General features: G+C 35.2%; 1 protein-coding gene across 1 annotated transcript in view; it reads left to right on the plus strand.

Moving 5' to 3' along the window:
- Positions 1–15,920, plus strand: part of LOC108672120 (neuronal cell adhesion molecule) — a 43,388-nt gene that overhangs the window by 6,460 nt on the left and 21,008 nt on the right. Inside the window, exons 2-5 of the mRNA XM_018159747.2 lie at positions 4,878–5,032; positions 6,586–6,730; positions 8,748–8,878; positions 14,709–14,868. Of these exons, the coding sequence (XP_018015236.2) occupies positions 4,878–5,032; positions 6,586–6,730; positions 8,748–8,878; positions 14,709–14,868 (591 nt within the window). The remainder of the gene's footprint in view (positions 1–4,877; positions 5,033–6,585; positions 6,731–8,747; positions 8,879–14,708; positions 14,869–15,920) is intronic.

A 15,920-nucleotide genomic window follows, 5' to 3' on the forward strand; every position in this document is an offset into this window, starting at 1 on the left:
ACAAAACCGAACGTTCATCCGTTGTTGGTTCTGCCAATTAAGAGCTTAAATATCAACTTACTATGTTATAATTTGACTTTTAAATTATCTCTTGGAGCTAAAGGCATTAATCTTTTTCGCGGTCCGTCAAGCAGCCTCTGGTTATTAAATAGGATAAAATAAAAACTAAAGGCATCTTTTGTCGATAAACCATTTGTGTTATATACACAATAAAATAATCTAGCTACCACATACCCCCGACAGCTCAAAATTGTGTAAAGTATCGTATCATATAACTTAACAAACGCGTGCGCATTCACATACATTGACGCCATTCTATGAGCGGGAGATGGCCAAAGTTTGCTCAAATACCAGCATCTGACGACAGGCATCGTGAGGAAGCTTGACCAGCTACTCATTTCGGTTATATTTTAAGCAGATTCGGCCCATCGGGCAATGGACTCCCGAAAAAGGCTTCTAAATAGCAGCGGAATACGGCAGATGGTCGACTAACGCCTGATTCACCTCAGAGATGACTCGATAGATCGCGTGTCAACCAAAAACGGAATCCGAATTTCTAATGGGAAGGTGCCATTTAGTCATTCTTCGAATTTCTGCTTTTACATGCGCTTCTTCAGAAACTAATTCAGTAAGAAGAAATTCGTGATAATTAATTCAAGACGGAAGAATGATACAAACAAGACCTCGAGATCTTGTTTCTATCATTTTTCCGTTTTGAATATATGATCATTTCGAAAAGAACAAACTTTAATAAGCAATCTTGATTATCATCTAAATTCGATTCAACAACTAAAAAAATTCATCACCGTTCTCACTTAGCAACCCAAAAGCCCGCGTAGAGACACAAAGAACCATCGTGAGTTGCCGAAAGGTTTTTTGGTCTAACTACAATTCATGGAAAATGATTAAGTAGTTGAGTTATTATAAATAATTATGAGAAGTTTAAACACCGATAGGCAGATTGAATTTACGCATCGAAATGGTCCGGACACTATACGGTAGGCACAAATGCACCTTGAACATCAAAAATAAATAATCTAATTTTATTAAGCGTCGAAACTGCGTTTGTACCCATAACAAAAGGATTGCGAGAAAAATTTTAGAATCAGAACAAATATAAGCTCAATAATATTTATTAGGATGAAATTTATACGCTATTATGCACTTAATATAGATAATTTGTAATTATTGAGCAAAAAATATCTTATATTCTAGCACTAGGCGAACATTACAGCGCTGCTCAGTACAAAGCTAAACGCAAATTATGTTGCCCGTTCGCAAACATTTCCTAGACTAGGGAATTTTCGGGCTGATGTTTAAATTTCTTGAGTAAATATAGCTGACGATATGCATGCTTTCAGACTAGAATACTGAACAAACTTTCACAGGCTCCGTAAATAAGATAAATTAGGGCTAAATTCTTCAACGTAAGCAGGTTTTACCTGACTTGAATTCTGAATCCAGACATGAAAGTTTATCTGAAATAAATTTTATTATTAATTTTTGTTCAGGTAATGGGAGTCGGTTTATTTTTGCCGTTTTAGTTGAAGGCGATTGACTTTTGCATATCAATGTAGTTAGCCGGAAGCTTTATGTTTGGTTATGAGATTCCACAATTTTTATTACATGATTACTCCTATTAGAGGAAAACATGTACCTGCAAAAAATCAGAAAATGTCTGTATATTCTCTTCGATTCGCTAAACTAAAGATTAATTCAAACGGTAATTAAACTGAAATAAAGGTCGTTCATGCAAAAGTCGAACATCCGAGACGCGCGAGGTAAATAAGAAATTGAACTGTTTAAAAAAATTATTGAGTAAAATATTTTAGAACTCTGTTTTTGTACTTCATTCTCTCTAGATACGATGGTCTAGGAAAAAATTTCATTAATTGCTCATATCATTGACAAATTCAATATAGATTATTTTTCTTTCTTAAATTCAATATAAATTATTTTTCTATCTTATTTCATACAAAATAGTTCACTTTCCCACAGTTATAATAATTAATAAAAAATCGTATATTTTCTTTTCAGCTTGTTATAAAATGTTATTGGGAACGGAGTGTAGTAACGGAAAGAGGCGTCTCATAAGGGAACTTCCATTATTCGAGGAAAAGTGTGTATCTCTCTTTCATGAATGCAAACGTTGAACGTTCCCAGCCAACTGTGGTTTCTATGATGAGATTTTATCAATAATATTTTTAGGTTTTTATTCTATAACTTTAATATATGTTGATTATAAATATCAAAACATAATATTATACATTACTTTTGAAATGTTATTTTGTAAATTTTATCTTTTTATCAGTAATCACATTGTCTAATCATTTAAATCATATCTAAATATTTGCACATCGTACATAAACATTAAAATTTCTCTATTTAACTCGGAAAATTGGCGTTCAATTTATGATTGAGATCAATAACGATTTTTAAAACGTCATCCAGAGCACATGTTATAAAATGATGTGAGACGATATTGTTCGAAATAATTAATTTAATTGTTGAATTTGAGCGTCACTTCAAAATCAAACTTATTGAACATCTCACCATTTTTTCAGTATCCAACACAACGACGTCGTACGTGGTTTCAGCCTCTTGATTCACATATATAATGAAAATTCTACAATCGAATATTCAGACTTTATATCGTATTAAATCTATTTTAAATCAATTAGATTGCTCCTGTTACTATTACTATATGAGTTGCCGAAGCAATAACAACGTCTGTTTACGCCCGGTTATTAACACCACGGTAGTTCTGTTGGCGTTATGTGCACAATTCTCGTGTTCTGAATGAAAGCTTCAATGCTTTCTCTCTGAGTAATTTTAAACACTGCGCTATTCACAATCGATTTAATTGAAGTATAGTTTTTGCCAGAGGCCTCACGAGACCAATTAATCTGTCGGTAAGAATTTCAAATAAATGAAAAATCATTAAAAGAGTGATTTGGGTAATTCAGAGTACTGATCTGACTCTTAATTTGACATTATTTCATTAAAGAGATCATCTCTGCCGAGTCGAATAAAAATTATGCTAATTAAAGAAATAATTTTTGGCAATTATCTTGTCAATAATTAAGATATGAACAGTGCTCGCGAATTTGCTATTTTTCTGCATCCGTCATCTCTGAACTCGGTACTCAGTTCTCAGTACTCAATTTAGGTAACAGCTTTCAGGCTTCACTGCTATGCAAGGTATATTTAGACGAAAATCTGGTCCAAGTTTCCAAGAGATACGTGCAATGCTTGTCAATTCTTTTATCAGTATTTTCGTTAGAATTTTAGAACCCATGTTCAGGCATACAGAAAAATTTTTACCTGCGGCATAAAATTCAGGATATGTCTGGTCTTAACTACAATACAACAAAGTAATATCAGTGAAATTAAAAATATAGAATAACTTTAAAATAACATTGAAGCAAATAGCACTAGATTGTCTTATATCACTATGAAGTGGGAATCTTTCTTGCAGCGCCATAATCGAGCGATGCTTGGCACTTTGTTGAGGTTTCGAGCACTCTAATGAAAGATTGCTTTCAGTCCTATTGGCTTAGAATCAATTAGAATTACTCACACAGAATAACTCAATTATAATTACTTAGAATTACTCACCGGCGTTTGCTTTTGATTATGTCAATCAATGTCACTTTAACCGCAACGAAATATTGACCCCAAAGCTGGTAGTCCTTGAGCCTTATCAAGATCTTGGAAATGGATGATGTCATCCAAATCTGCTGCTTAGTTTCTTATTTATTTCAGTGAATTATACAAAACCTGTGAATTATACAAAACCTCTACACCAGCGTGGCCTATCTCCATTTTTCTTAAAACTACATAGACGATAGATGAATTGGTTCCATAAGCACTTATTATCTCAGCGACAGGCTGCATATCAACGAACCATTACAGGATGATTCGATATTACAAGTTTGTTCTTAGCTCAGAGAGACAGGATAAGAAAATGAGATGACTGCCCAAAAATGATTGATAAATATATGCTAGTGCAACGTACTTTTGGTTTACAATAATAAAAAATATCATAACATGGGTGAATTATTTTCCTCCGCCAAACCTCACTAAATGTTTGTTTAACTTGTTATGGAAGAATCATCGCTGAGCAACGAAACTTTGTTATGAGCTACAGCTTGTTATGGAGGAATCGGTGCTTAGCGTGATGCCAGCTGATGTTAATTTCAGAGTGGGAGGAATGTTTTTTGAATTTCCGTTGCCAACACAAGCGGCTTAGTCGCTAAAAATAGTTTGTCGAGTGGCATTGGTTTAGAAAAGTTCCTTTTGCTCTTGAATGCGTGGGCATCTATGAAATATCACTTAAAATATCCAGTAAAGCTATAATTGGGAAAATTTTTACGAAAAATAATTGAACTGCCTAGAGAAATTCTAGAAATTTCGAATTATCATTTCGTATGTCACTATTTATAGTAAAACTTCCTCTCAATTCTCATCTTTTTTATCACTAGTGGTGAAAAATACACGATGTACAACAGTTAATTTCATTTCCCGTCTTAACTATTAAACAGCGTGGGCTTATTTATTTGAACTGAATTATTTTAATTGTCTCGTCGCTATCACACGTTTTATATTTCTTTAATCTCGCCGCTATCACACTTCTACGCTGAAAATTATGCTCTTTTAACTAAAGTAAAACTTAAGTTTTAATTAACTTAAGTAAGCATCGGGAGTGAACGGGATAAAAATTGAATGTCTGAAGCAATGCTGTTTGTCATTTGTTAGTCTATATCACATTTAACAATAAAAAAATTGTATCCTTAATGTAAAAAAATTAATAGCAACAGTATTAATCTAAAACGACTGTATTAGCCCAAAAAACACACAGCTATTTTAATGTTCAGTGCGGCCGCTGAGCGCGAAGATCAAGCTGCCGTCCGAGGTGTTGGTGGCGGGCAAGACATACTCGTTCAGCTGTGAGAGTCACGGGTCTAAGCCTTCTGCTGTCATCTCCTGGCAACTCGACTCTCAAGACGTCGGGACCACGAGCGCACGAACTGTACGTATAATAAATAAATATGATTATTGAGAATTGAAATTATTATTAGAATTATTTTTATTGCTTTATTTTATTATTTGCCAATGCCGCGGGCTTGGCCTGAGCTTGAGCCTGTGAATACGCTTTATTGAGGCCTCCAATGGCGCCTGGAAGAGCGAAAAAAATAAATAATAGCTATTATATTAAGATAGATTCCTCATATTATATTGATCCGAAATAGCACAGTAGATGCGTTTTCCTCATAACCAATACTTCTCCACAAATTTCCATACACTGATTTGTTACTTACAAGTTGAAATCAATCGCACTCGCACTCGGTTATGCAGTGAAACAATCCTCATATGATTTATAGGTATCACATGCACAGAATTATTCCACGAATTTCAACAAACCATAACTCTTCAAGAACGTTTAAGATGCATTTATTTATTTGTACAAATTTCAGCTTCCCACGCGTAGGAAGGAACTAAATATTTAATTTTTCTGCTGTGTATTGATATTCCCTTTTGTGGAAGATTGGCGAACACTCGTGGATTGGCATGATTCATCACGACTTTTCCTCCTACGCAGACGCTTAGAACTCGGGAAAAATATTTGACTTTTTGCACCCGCCTACATGGATAGAGATCCGCTTCACTGACATTTGCTGAAAGCTTTTTCTTATGTTATTTTCCTATGATTTTTTAGGGACACGAATTCCCTGTAATAGCCAAGGAAATTTGAAAATTTGTGTCAGAATAGGTAACATGAATTTCAGTCTTTTGTTCATTCACTTGCTAGAGTTTTGATCACTATTTCCCTGTTGGTACTATATTTTTTTGAGATTTATGTGGCCAAAATTATCAACAAAAAGCCATATTATTACTAACAATGGTATTTTGTTATTATTATGTACCAAATAATAATAATAAGGAAGAGATTTGTTTTTCAATCTGTATTCATGATACACTAAGCTAGTTCTAATTTCAAAATTTCAAATTAAAAAGCTGTAAAACTCTTTTTTTATTTGGTTATGAATGAAGTTGCCTTCAAAACGTCATAAATTATAATGAAACGACCCTTGAAAACCTGATATTTGAATTTTCAATTCCCATCAAAAGCCTAATTCGCCAAATAGAGAAAAATAATAAAAATGTATTATAATATTCATAAAAGAATAAAAATTCATAAATAGAAACATTTTCATTAATAAATTATAAAAATAAACACAAAAACCAAAGTAATTTTTTTGGAACACTTCTCTTTAACTTCAGTTATTATCTGCTACAAATCTTATAATCAATATTTAACACACTTCTACCTGTCCAATCGAGCTGAAATTTTGCACACTTGCGTAAAGTCGGAGACATGCATGAATCAATTGACAGAATAAATAATTTTGAACATTTAATTTTATTTAATAATAAAATATCAATTTTTTATTAATATATGAAAATAAAATTAGAAATTTATTGTACTTGTGTAACATCAGAGACTCTAAATCCTTTCGAAGTGTTGTCTTTAAAAAAAATTTTATACGCATATTATTAACATTTTGGTTGTGCCCTGATCAGCACTCGCCGAGTGAAGATGTCACTACAGGGACGCTCTCCCTGACGCTCCACTCTTCTGACAACCAGAAAGTTCTGCTCTGCCAAGCTCAGAACCCCAGTATTGCCGGTAGCACAATATCCGACACCGTCAAACTCGATGTCCAATGTGAGTACTTCTCGTAAAATTGCCTTTAAGGCTCAGTTCAGTGAATTACAATTTGTTTCACTTTCTTTTTTATTTCTTTTCACTTTTCATCTGTTAAACATTTGCAGAATGTTCTTATTCTGACTTTTTTCCTTTGCTGCTTTAAGCGTCTACACTATTATAATATTTTCAGCTATCAAATTAGTAACTTATTTCTGCCCGGATTAATGGCATTGCAAGTATTCATGGTTGCTTTCAAAGCAAGCACCACTTGCATTGCATCTATATACGACCATGTAACTTGAATAATTTGTAATATGTTCAAATGTCAAACGAGCGATTATTTTCTGAATAAAACGTACCAAAATGTATGCGTATATTAACCTTTAGATAAAATTGAACAGAATTTATATGAATTTCAATGCCACTTTTAAATTTAATTATACTTATCGTTAAAATTTGTGTGATTTCTTCTCTTAAGTCCAATAAATGTTTTATTTCGCGCATTTTTCAGTCTCAGTGACTTGGAAATGAAGAACTGGAATGCAGTTCAACAAAACAGCATATTTAAACGAACAATAATTGCATTGCTACCATCCCCAACAAATTCTCTGTCGCTTAATTCGCTTCTGAAAAACATACACTGAGAGTTCAGAGACGTCGCTATTCGATAACACACAAATTGCGAAGTTATAGGTTGTAATAAATTATAAAAAAATCGGTGCACAAAAATTTAAAAAAAATTCGGTCTCGCGCAATGTTCAAGACTACAGATTATTCACCAAGCAAACGTTGAATTCGACGTCCTAAGTGCCATCAAGTGTCAATTATTCAGCTAACAATACTGGCATCAAAATTAATAAAAAGAATCCATCTTCGCTGAAATTTTTTGCCGAGTGAATGCTGCAATAATAACGAATTTCCCAAGAATTAAAATAGACGTATTCTGACACATCAAAACGTATGAGCGTTGTTTGTCATAATATACAACTATTAATAAATGTTACTATAGTGATAAAAAAAATCCAAAAACCTACATATTAACCCTCTGACTGGTGACGGTAACTTTCTTTACCAGGTCTTCGATACGAATAGCATTGACGACGGTATCCGTAATAATAGTGGTTACATTTTCTTTACCACCCTCGTCACTCGAAACTCAGACTTTTTGAACCTAAAAATTCACGCCGAGTCAGAACTTTTTCACGTTTCTATCAAATAACCGCTTGATCGCAACACTCATAATAAGCAAAACGTTTCCAATCTAGAATACGGTTTCTAGAGTTGCCAAAACAAACAAAACGCTTCAAATCTAGAATACGGCTTCTAGAGCTGCCAAAACAACAAAACGATTCAAATCTGGAATACGGTTTCTAGAGCTGCCAAAACAAACAAAAAGCTTCAAATCTAGAATATGGTTTCTAGAGTTGCCAAAACAAACAAAACCCTTCAAATCTAGAATACGGTTTCTAGAGCTTGCCAAAACAAACAAAACGCTTCAAATCTAGAATACGGCTTCTAGAGCTGCCAAAACAACAAAACGATTCAAATCTGGAATACGGTTTCTAGAGCTGCCAAAACAAACAAAAAGCTTCAAATCTAGAATATGGTTTCTAGAGTTGCCAAAACAAACAAAACCCTTCAAATCTAGAATACGGTTTCTAGAGTTGCCAAAACAATCAAAAAGCTTCAAATCTGGAATACGGTTTCTAGAGTTGCCAAAACAAACGAAACGCTTCAAATCTAGAATACGGTTTCTAGAGTTGACAAAGCAAGCAAAACGCTTAAAATCTGGAATACGGTTTCTAGAGTTGCCAAAACAAACAAAAAGCATCAAATCTAGAATACGGTTTCTAGAGTTGTCAAAACAAACAAAACGCTTCAAATCTAGAATACGGTTTCTAGAGCTGCCAAAAGAAATATTCTCATATATGTATTTTCATTTGTAACCAGATGCTACTGACGACTTAAATTACGCCATCAGTACAAAAATATTGATTCGCATTTTAACTAAACAAATTTTTTCATTTGTAACCAGACATGCCGGTAGTGGCGCTGCAGCTTGGCAGCAGCCTGGACCCCAGTCAGATCAAACAAGGCGACGACGTCTACTTCGAGTGTCTGGTGGACTCCAACCCTGCGCCCTACAAGATCGCCTGGTTCAGAAATGTAAGTTTATGCTACGTTATAAATTTAAAAAATATAACTCAGCACTCACTGCAGTGAGTGACAGAGAGCGCATTTTCTCGTCGACGGAAACTTGAGGTCATGGACGGACGGACAGACGGACGGACAGACAGACAGACGGACATGGCGAGCACAATAGTGCATTTTTCCATAAATGAGAAAATGCGCTAAAAACTAATCTGCAGCCTAAATCTGTCTTATTAACTACGGCGCTGGCCATCGATGTAAAGAACGTGAGTTTAACTATTTAATTTAAAAACTAAGTTTTTCATTTCTGTCGTTGGACTATTTTATTGTAGCCATTTTTCAGAAGAGGTTGTGGATGCGGTAATTTGAAACACGCGAGATAAATGTTGTTTACATTACAATCAAGCATATTTGGCTTTGTTTATGTAGTTCTTATTATAGTTCTTTCGTAACTATGGAAAACTTGAACAAAATTCAACAGCAATATAAGCATGCATTCAAATGAAAACTTCCAAGCTGTGGCTGAGAAGTGTTTTCAATTTATAGAGAAGTAACTTTTGACTCATTCCTGAAAAAAATTCAGTTCCATTAATTCAATAACTACTCTTCTATCTTTTATCGGCTCCAAGTCAATTTAAGGTTATTTCAAGTTTCTCAGTAATACTAAACTCGTTCACCCATTGAAGACTTTACGAAGCTAAGCCACATTAAACCATATTTAAGGATAACGTCATGCCTTTGAAATGCACGAAAGTTTATCAATTTTACAGCCCTAGATAGCAGACTTCACACAATACTTGCTAAAAATTGCAGGTTCAGGTGCCAATGAAACGCAGTTAACAGAAAACTAGGCACTGCGATTGATATTTTACGGCTTTCAAGACTAAGCTGCTGTTTGTAGTACCAACCCCGTTCCTTCACTTAAGTCTAAAATAGGCTGGCCTAAAATACATGCTCTTTACGTAGCGTGTATTATGACTTGCGTCTGCATAGCCGAACACGCAATGGACCGGCAAGAAAGTATTCGACTCAATCCACATCATACTGAATTAATTTTTAGGTCGAAGTGTCGACACCATAATCGTTTGATACTCGACACCGACCATCATTACAGGGCTTTACGATATGTAACCTCTCTTGCCGCTTTAAATCGACTTTGGGGCCAAGGTAGCTTTGACGCGGGTGTGTAGCTTGAGCTGATGAGGTCCCTTGCTTTCCCTGCCTTTGAGGAAGCACTAAACACAGCCGAGCAGGCAATTTATTTCCCTTTACTGCGGGCCGTCAGGCGCCATGGCACGGAACCAACCGCCATGTTGCGCGCACTTCTAAGATTTCACTGCCCCTGTTACGCGGCTACGGTGTTGCAAAGAAAGACACTCCGTAGAACTGAATAAAGTAGCGCGTGAAAAAGATTATGGCAATGGCTGAGAAACTTTGTGACATTCTTTTCTATTTAACGTATTAAATGAATGACAAGTGATGATAAGTTCCGATAACGTTAGAAAAATAGTCAAATGGATTTTTTACCGTGAGATAGGGGGTTATGCAATAATTTACTAATTTGTAAATTTGTTAGTGAATGCGCCGATTTTGTTTTCGGAATAATAAACTTGATTTTGTGCGTTGTACGAAGTTAGAATCAAGGTACAGATGCGTGGTTATGTCGTAATAGTAATGAAATGGAAATTTTACAGACATCATTGCGAAGCTTATACTTCAAAGATGTTCAAATCAGAATTTCAAGCAGACGAGATTTCGCTTCACAAGTTTAACCATTTCTATAATTTTTTACCCGTGCTTCCAGTTGAGCAGAAAGAGTTCCACCATTAATGATTTTGAATTATTATTGATTTTTAACGAAATCGCATTCAAATCATTACATTCAAGGCTAGATTTAGCGGTATATTAATTCCTGCCTGGAAAATCGAAATTTCAGTTCTGTTTGTTTGGAAAATTAAAAAAATTGTAGTCTGAGAACATTTTTAATTTTGCGTACATAAAAATCATGCGAATATCCCCAATATAGAAAATTGTTTGTAAACATGTCATTCACGCCCGGAAAGACATTTACACATTTAGTGAATTTCGGGAAGACATTTACACATTTAGTGATTTAGTGAAAAAAAATTCATCTATATCTCCCGAGTATAGCATTATTTTGACTATGCATTCTTCTATCGGAATAGCATTCCAATGGCTACTTGAATTAATAGCTAACTTGCGGTATCACTGCAGAATTTATCGACGCTGATTGACGTATTTCGGCCTCAAATAACGCAGTAATGTCCATCTAATCAAAGCAAGAATCTGCAGTCACGAATTAATGCGTGTGCAAGTCTCATACAGTAATATCCATGAGCTATACATTGATCAATGGCCACAAGATTAATGTATCATCCAGCTAACTCACGCAGTAATGTTCACAGATTATTAGCTTGCGTGACCCTACATGAATTTATCGAAATTCCTCAGCCTTCTTTGGTGGTTTCTTAAGACTGTTAATCATCATAATTATATCGTTCAGAAAGACGTAAATCATTCTGAAGCATGTCATTATTAGCGTTCCTTGTCGACCGATTGACTAAAAATAAATCTTAACGTTTTTAATGATTGCACCACAAAACCACGTTATTTTCAGTATTACATTTATTGATTTAAATATTTATTTAGCTTTTAAATCATGTGCAAAAAAATTAGCAGTTTTAACTCCCTAAAAACATAACATATGTTTTCTTGTGTAACCAAGTGTATTTCAAGAACCATTCCTTCGGGGACTTTCATACATAATATCATATGAATCAATCACAGATTTAAGTATTTGTACATTTATAGCAAAATTTATCCATGATCAAAGAAATTACTTATGAATTCAGTCAATCGCTCAATCAGTAGACTGACTTTTTTTGCACCGAAACATCCGTTAAGTATTTTATAACTCGCTTAGACTCGATCTATTCAGATACCTAATTTAACTAATTTAATATAAAAATCAATACATTTCAAGTACCATTATGATGCTAACGATATTTTACGAGAGTTGTTTAACCCAACAATCAGTCCGATATACGAAGACAATTCTCTTTCAGAGACAAAGACGAATCCAAAGCGTGTTCGTAAACACTGGTAGGCAAAGAACAGCATATCTCTTTCCTGAAATATATTGGAAGGTCTAAATATGAATCAAATACCTCAGATGAATTCAAGAATCGCTGCAACACATGATATAAATATTGTATTTGTATTATCATAAATTCTCATATCATCAAATTATATTCACAAAATGCATATACCATAAATTATAAATGTCAGTATATTAACATTAGCGTATATTCCATAGAAGCTAGGTTGGAGAGTTCTGGCAAAGTCCACACAACGTACGCCTTCATCATGTTCAATGAATGTTGTTCTTTATTCTCAATTTGCTGCGCCCTGATCAATAGCATACGACAGTTAAACAATTAAAGCGTCAGGAAAAATTTATCCACGTGTTTTCGTTGAATTGTTCTCATCTGCAATGTAAATTTTTTCATCTTACTCTGTTAATTGAACGCAGAATAATTTCAGTGTTGGAAAGTTCAAAGAGCAATGCTGCATCATTCGGCCTATACAATGTAACGTCGTAAGAGTGTCACTTTCAGAACAATATAATATTATCATTGATACATGAATTTTGGCTTTAGGATATTAGGTTTTGTAATTTTCGGGATTGAAAACTCAACAAAATATAAATACTTCTGTAATTGTACCGTGGGAAATTTGGCTAGCGTTTTCCAAGTACATATCAACGAAAAGAAAATTTTAAAATCAAAGTCGTTAGCACGCAAGGATACTGAAGAGTGAGACAGGCCTAAGCACGCTAGAATATTGAAGAGCGAGACAGGCCTAAGCGCGCTAGAATATTGAAGAGCGAGGCAGGCCTAAGCAAGCAAGAATATTGAAGAGCGAGACAGGCCTAAGCAAGCAAGAATATTGAAGAGCGAGACAGGCCAACGCACGTATGAATATTGAAGAGCGAGACAGGCCTAAGCACGTAAGAATATTGAAGAGCGAGACAGGCCTAAGCACGCTAGAATATTGAAGAGCGAGACAGGCCTAAGCAAGCAAGAATATTAAAGAGCGAGACAGGCCTAAGCACGCTAGAATATTGAAGAGCGAGACAGGCCTAAAAGCTCCCGGTAATATTAAAGGGTGATATAATATTTGCACCCATGATCATTGAAGGGTATTTGAAGACTTACACGAACAGTCATTATTTATTCGGTGCACCGAACTTGCAAGTAAAGACATCCCCAGCGTGTCATTTACGTCGTAAAGAAACACATTCGATTTACTTTCATTCTAATACTGTATTTTCCGCGCTGAGTAACATATCTATTCAGAAAAAACAGAGCATGTGGTCTCTAACACGCATGAGCAAAAGGTCGTGCATTCATAAACCACGAATTATTGCAAATGCATAGCCATGCTTGATCCGGACGTCGGTCTTGGTCCAAACTATCGCACGGCGTTGTGTCGTGTTTGCCGAGGACTTTTGTCTTCTTTTAATTGCTATTTACGAGCTTTGCGCTGACGTGATCGATGCTGATGGTAAACAAACGACCCACGGCCCGTGTTTGCTCCACGATCACTATTGGTCTCAGACGTCGCGCATGCAATGATAACTTGGATCAATGATAACTTGAATCAATGATAACTTGAATCAATGACAACTTGAACCAATGACAACTTGAATCAATGATAACTTGAATCGAAGTCCGAAACAAGGAATTCTTGGAAATTTGTATAGAGAAATTTCCTGTAGCTGTGATGACACTGGGACACTGGGTAATATATTCACGAAAGTGTGACCTGGGGCTATATTTAAGAAAGTTGATATTGTGATTACAATTCCCGCTAAAGGAAATCAACAAATGGAAGGGCAAGTGATTATTATTTCTACCTTAGTAAGAAAACCTGACATGCAATACCATGTGAAAAGCATAATTTGTACGTGAATTTTTTTTAATTTATTTCAGTACATCATTCAATGTTTCATGCGACATTTCATAAAACCACTGGATTTTGCAGATAAAATATCAAGTACAGTATATCAATGACGAGTATGAGCTTCATCAGAGAACATTTATGGTACGCTATTTAATGTTAAATAAAATTTCTGAAAGTTTAAGGTATAACTTAAACAGTATAAACAATTTTATCTGAGGGTCTAAAAACTGTCCAGAATATGCATGTCATTATTTCATGATGGTTTCAACTGACTGTTGTTTCTCCTTAGTTTAAATTTTGTTAAATTCGTTGCTGCTAGTGCCGTCAGGAATTTCATGACATGAGAACGGATAATTTACATAAATTTGAACAGTCACTGTGTGGAACCCGTCACCAAATATTCATGGTACGAAACCGAGTTATGTTAATCGACTGGAACGTTCTCTAACTTTTTTAATTGCTAAGTCAGTCACAAATCAATGCGCGATTATACAGTCACTGTGAACTGTGACTGTCACTGTGAAAGAATCGGCGACAGGCCACATCAGGCCTACGCTTCAGCGCCGTGATCACTATGTTATACTGTCGATATTATACTATCAGTGCACTCGCCTTAGAAGATGCACCTATAATATATAATTACACTTACTTAAGGTGATGGATTTATAATTTCACTTGCACTTATCTCAGGAGACGTACCTATACTGGTATAGCTGTGCAAAAGCTGTTCTTTAATTCAACTTATATAATTATAATAACAATTATACTAGTATACCATGCAAAATTTGTTAATTTATACATGTTTGATTGAAGACCATTATAATAAGTTATTAATTAAACTTACACTTACTTACCCAAGGACCAGGAGATCGTGCAGAACATGTCATCAGGCATCCTAGTGACAAGCAAGAGTTTGGTGCTGCAGAGCGTTAGTCGTGGCGGTGCTGGCCAGTACACTTGTGCTGCCACCAACACCCAGGGCAACGCTACCTCTAACCCCGTCAAACTCGCCATCATGTGTGAGTTACGTCTCTTCTTTAATGGTGTTATATTTTCTTAATAGTATTGTTTATTATGCTGATTTTACTCATTTATACCCAGAGCTGGGCAGCGCTACTTTGAAATGTAGCGGCCGCTACCGCTACCGCTACATGCTCTAAATGTAACGGGCGCTACCGCTACCGCTACAATTGCTTAAATGTAGCGCCGCTACCGCTACTGAAAATGTAGCGCCGCTACCGCTACCGCTACTGAAAATGTAGCGGCCGCTACATGTAGCGCGCTACTGCTCACCTCTTGTAACAACTAACATGTTGACACTAGTAACAGGCTGAGATTGAAAACATTACACCGAAATCTTTCGTACAGTTTTATTCTGTAATTTATAATATGTATGTATCATGCTGGTTTTTAAATAATATTTAATACTATTAGTATTAATATTAATATTAGTTAGTATTAAATAATAGTAAAATCTAAAGGCTTTATCTATAAATGTAGCGGTAGAGCTATAGCGGCAAAACCTCGTATCGCTACTTAAATATGTAGCGGGCGCTACCGCTACCGCTACATGTAGCGTATTACTACCCACCTCTGTTTATACCCAAGTTGTGAGTGTTGGGTTCTGAGTAGCTATTTTCGCACTCTACCAAGCAAAACAATTTAGTGAAGAATTCATGCCTTTATATGTAATAGTAATTTTCAGCAAATATTGGCAAGTAAATCGCTGCCTTTATTCTGCTCTATGTTTTTAAATGTAGACATTTTTAAACATTCAAACACGCAGAATTTTTTCTCGACCTTGCATAATTAGTGATACGTACTTCGCAGGAAGTGTAATTTTTGTTCACATGGAAAAAAGATCGTTGCAAGCAAAGAACCAAACTTTATCACTAATTAAGTTGTATGCCCAAGCTTGAATTTTTTCTAAGTTATGGGTTTTACATTGTCCTAATGTTAGGAATTATTAATATAGAAACGCTTTATATCTGAGTCAATTGTTAGCTCGAGCAAAAGTCTGACCAAAAGTTTACTATATAATATACAAAGTCACCTTCTTCATAACATTAGT

Source organism: Hyalella azteca, unplaced genomic scaffold (assembly GCF_000764305.2).
Source record: "Hyalella azteca isolate HAZT.00-mixed unplaced genomic scaffold, Hazt_2.0.2 contig2017, whole genome shotgun sequence".
Taxonomy (NCBI): domain Eukaryota; kingdom Metazoa; phylum Arthropoda; class Malacostraca; order Amphipoda; family Hyalellidae; genus Hyalella; species Hyalella azteca.